The sequence below is a fragment of the Cicer arietinum genome, chromosome 2, assembly GCF_000331145.2.
Source record: "Cicer arietinum cultivar CDC Frontier isolate Library 1 chromosome 2, Cicar.CDCFrontier_v2.0, whole genome shotgun sequence".
Taxonomy (NCBI): Eukaryota; Viridiplantae; Streptophyta; class Magnoliopsida; order Fabales; family Fabaceae; genus Cicer; species Cicer arietinum.
In genome coordinates, this window is record NC_021161.2 from 5,032,045 (window position 1) to 5,034,219 (window position 2,175).

The 2,175-nt window shown below is 24.7% G+C and overlaps 1 protein-coding gene across 1 annotated transcript; it reads left to right on the forward strand.

Annotated features, from left to right (window-relative positions):
* Positions 1 to 1,504: 1,504 nt before the first annotated feature.
* On the forward strand, positions 1,505 to 2,026 carry LOC101509881 (uncharacterized). The gene has a single exon (XM_004489565.1). The coding sequence runs from the start codon at positions 1,505 to 1,507 to the stop codon at positions 2,024 to 2,026; it is 522 nt and encodes a 173-aa protein (XP_004489622.1).
* The last annotated feature ends 149 nt before the right edge of the window (positions 2,027 to 2,175 follow it).

The window sequence follows — 2,175 nt, forward strand, 5'->3', positions numbered from 1 at the left end:
ATTAGTGGATCATGAATTTTTTAAATTACATCTATTTTAAGATCAACTTTTAAGGTGTGTGATATTCCAATTTTAGTTGTGATATAATCAATAAAGTAGTTTATATTATAATAGTTAAATAAAAATAAATGGATAACATTATCAACGCATCCTTGAAAAATTTAACTATGATGACAACAATGATGACTAGCATAAGTAATTTTCAAGATATTACGTATCATAATAATTCTTAAAATAAAAATATATTATTAATCTACAATGTACATCTTTAAAAAATATAATAGAGCTGATAGTAATGAAAATATTGCATATAAAAATAACGATAATTGAAATGAAAATAAATTGCTAGTTTATTCATACAACATAGAAGATTGTGTTGATAGAATAATGACAATTGCCTTGATTTTAAATATGTGATATTGAATTTTATAGGAATGATTTAAATTTTAATAAATAAAAAACATTATTGAGAATATTCTGTTAGAGAGTATATAGTAATAGAGATGATAGTAATGAAAATATTGCATATAAGTGTAACGATATATAATTGAAATTAAAATAAATTGCTAGTTTATTCATACATGATAGAAGATTATGTTGATAGAATAATGATAATTGCCTTGATTTTAAATATGTGATATTGACTTTTATAGGAATGATTTAAATTTTAATAAATAAAAAACATTATTGAGAATATTGTGTTAGAGAGTATATAGTAATCATTTAATATTTGCTTAAAAATCATTTTGTCCTTTGAAGTTTTAACAAAGACCATAATTATGAATCTATTGTTCAAATCGAAGAGCACAAAATAGGAATATGTTAATTTATTGAGGACTACTATAGTTACAGATATAATGATAAATGTCACTGAAGATAATATGAAACTAGAATTATTTTGTTATTGAATGATTTTAAAAATGGTATTAGTTTCATTAATATTTATTCATAATTTATTTATTATATTTTGATATTCAATATTATAACTTCATAAAATATTTTGAAATCTTGAAAATTCTTGTGTTATAAATCCATTAAAATCTTAATTATAAAATACTGATGGTAAATAATCTTTTAATTTTTTTAAAGAGTCTTTTAAAATCTATACATTCCTACAAATTCTTTTAAAATCTTTAAGATTTTTTTGTTCAAAATAATCTTCTAGAAACTCAATCCACCACACCATCTAAGTCTATAAAGTCCTTTTAAATCCTATAAATTCTTTGAAATTCGTATTACAAATTTTGATAATATTTTAAAATTTTAAAAGTCATTCAAATCCTTTCCAAATCCACAAGATTCTTTATGTAAAAATTGTCTTTTAAAATACTAATCTAGTCAAATGATATATATATGGAAAAAAAATCATATAATATGAGGAAAATAATTATTAACAGTCAATAAGTCAAATATTAATTCTCAAAATTAAGAAAGAAAGTTGTATATAAAGCCACTAAGGGGTGAAGGCAAAATCAATATTAAAAGAATTGAGTAGAAATACAATATGTCTCGTTTTTCATTGATTGCAATTGTGTTTCTTTTAAGTGTTGCATCCTCGTATGCAGCTAAAGTTAAAGTTGTGGATGTTGCAACCATTTGCAAGCAATCCTATAACGCTACCTATTGTTTAGAACTTTTCAAATCAAAACCAAGTGGTGTAAAAGGAGACCTCGTTAGCCTTGCACAATACGCTACTGATGTTCTTCGTACCAAAATAACCAAAGCAGTCGATCTAATCAACAAACTAAGTTCAAGCACTAGTGATCCTGCCGCAAAAGAATATTACGATAATTGTTATGTGGATTTTGGTCCCGAAGGAGCACTTTCTGAGGTTAGCGCAATTCAAACACAATTAAAGAAAGGAGATTACGCTAATGTGGATTCAGGTGCAAGTTTTATAATGACCGATGTTGGTGATTGTTTCCCTGAAGATTTTACCGATACCTCTTTGATTCAAAAATATGTTGGTGAAGTCACAGATATTGCTCAGATTATCCGTGCTGTGACACATTTTTTGACGAGTTAGAATATTAATCATAGTTTATAATTGTTGCTAGGTATAAGTCAACTTCCATATCGATAATAAATATTTTGATTTAATATGTGTTATTTTTGTCTCTTTATTTTCTATTTGGTAATCTTCAAAGTGAATGTTAATTTACACTAAACAAATGT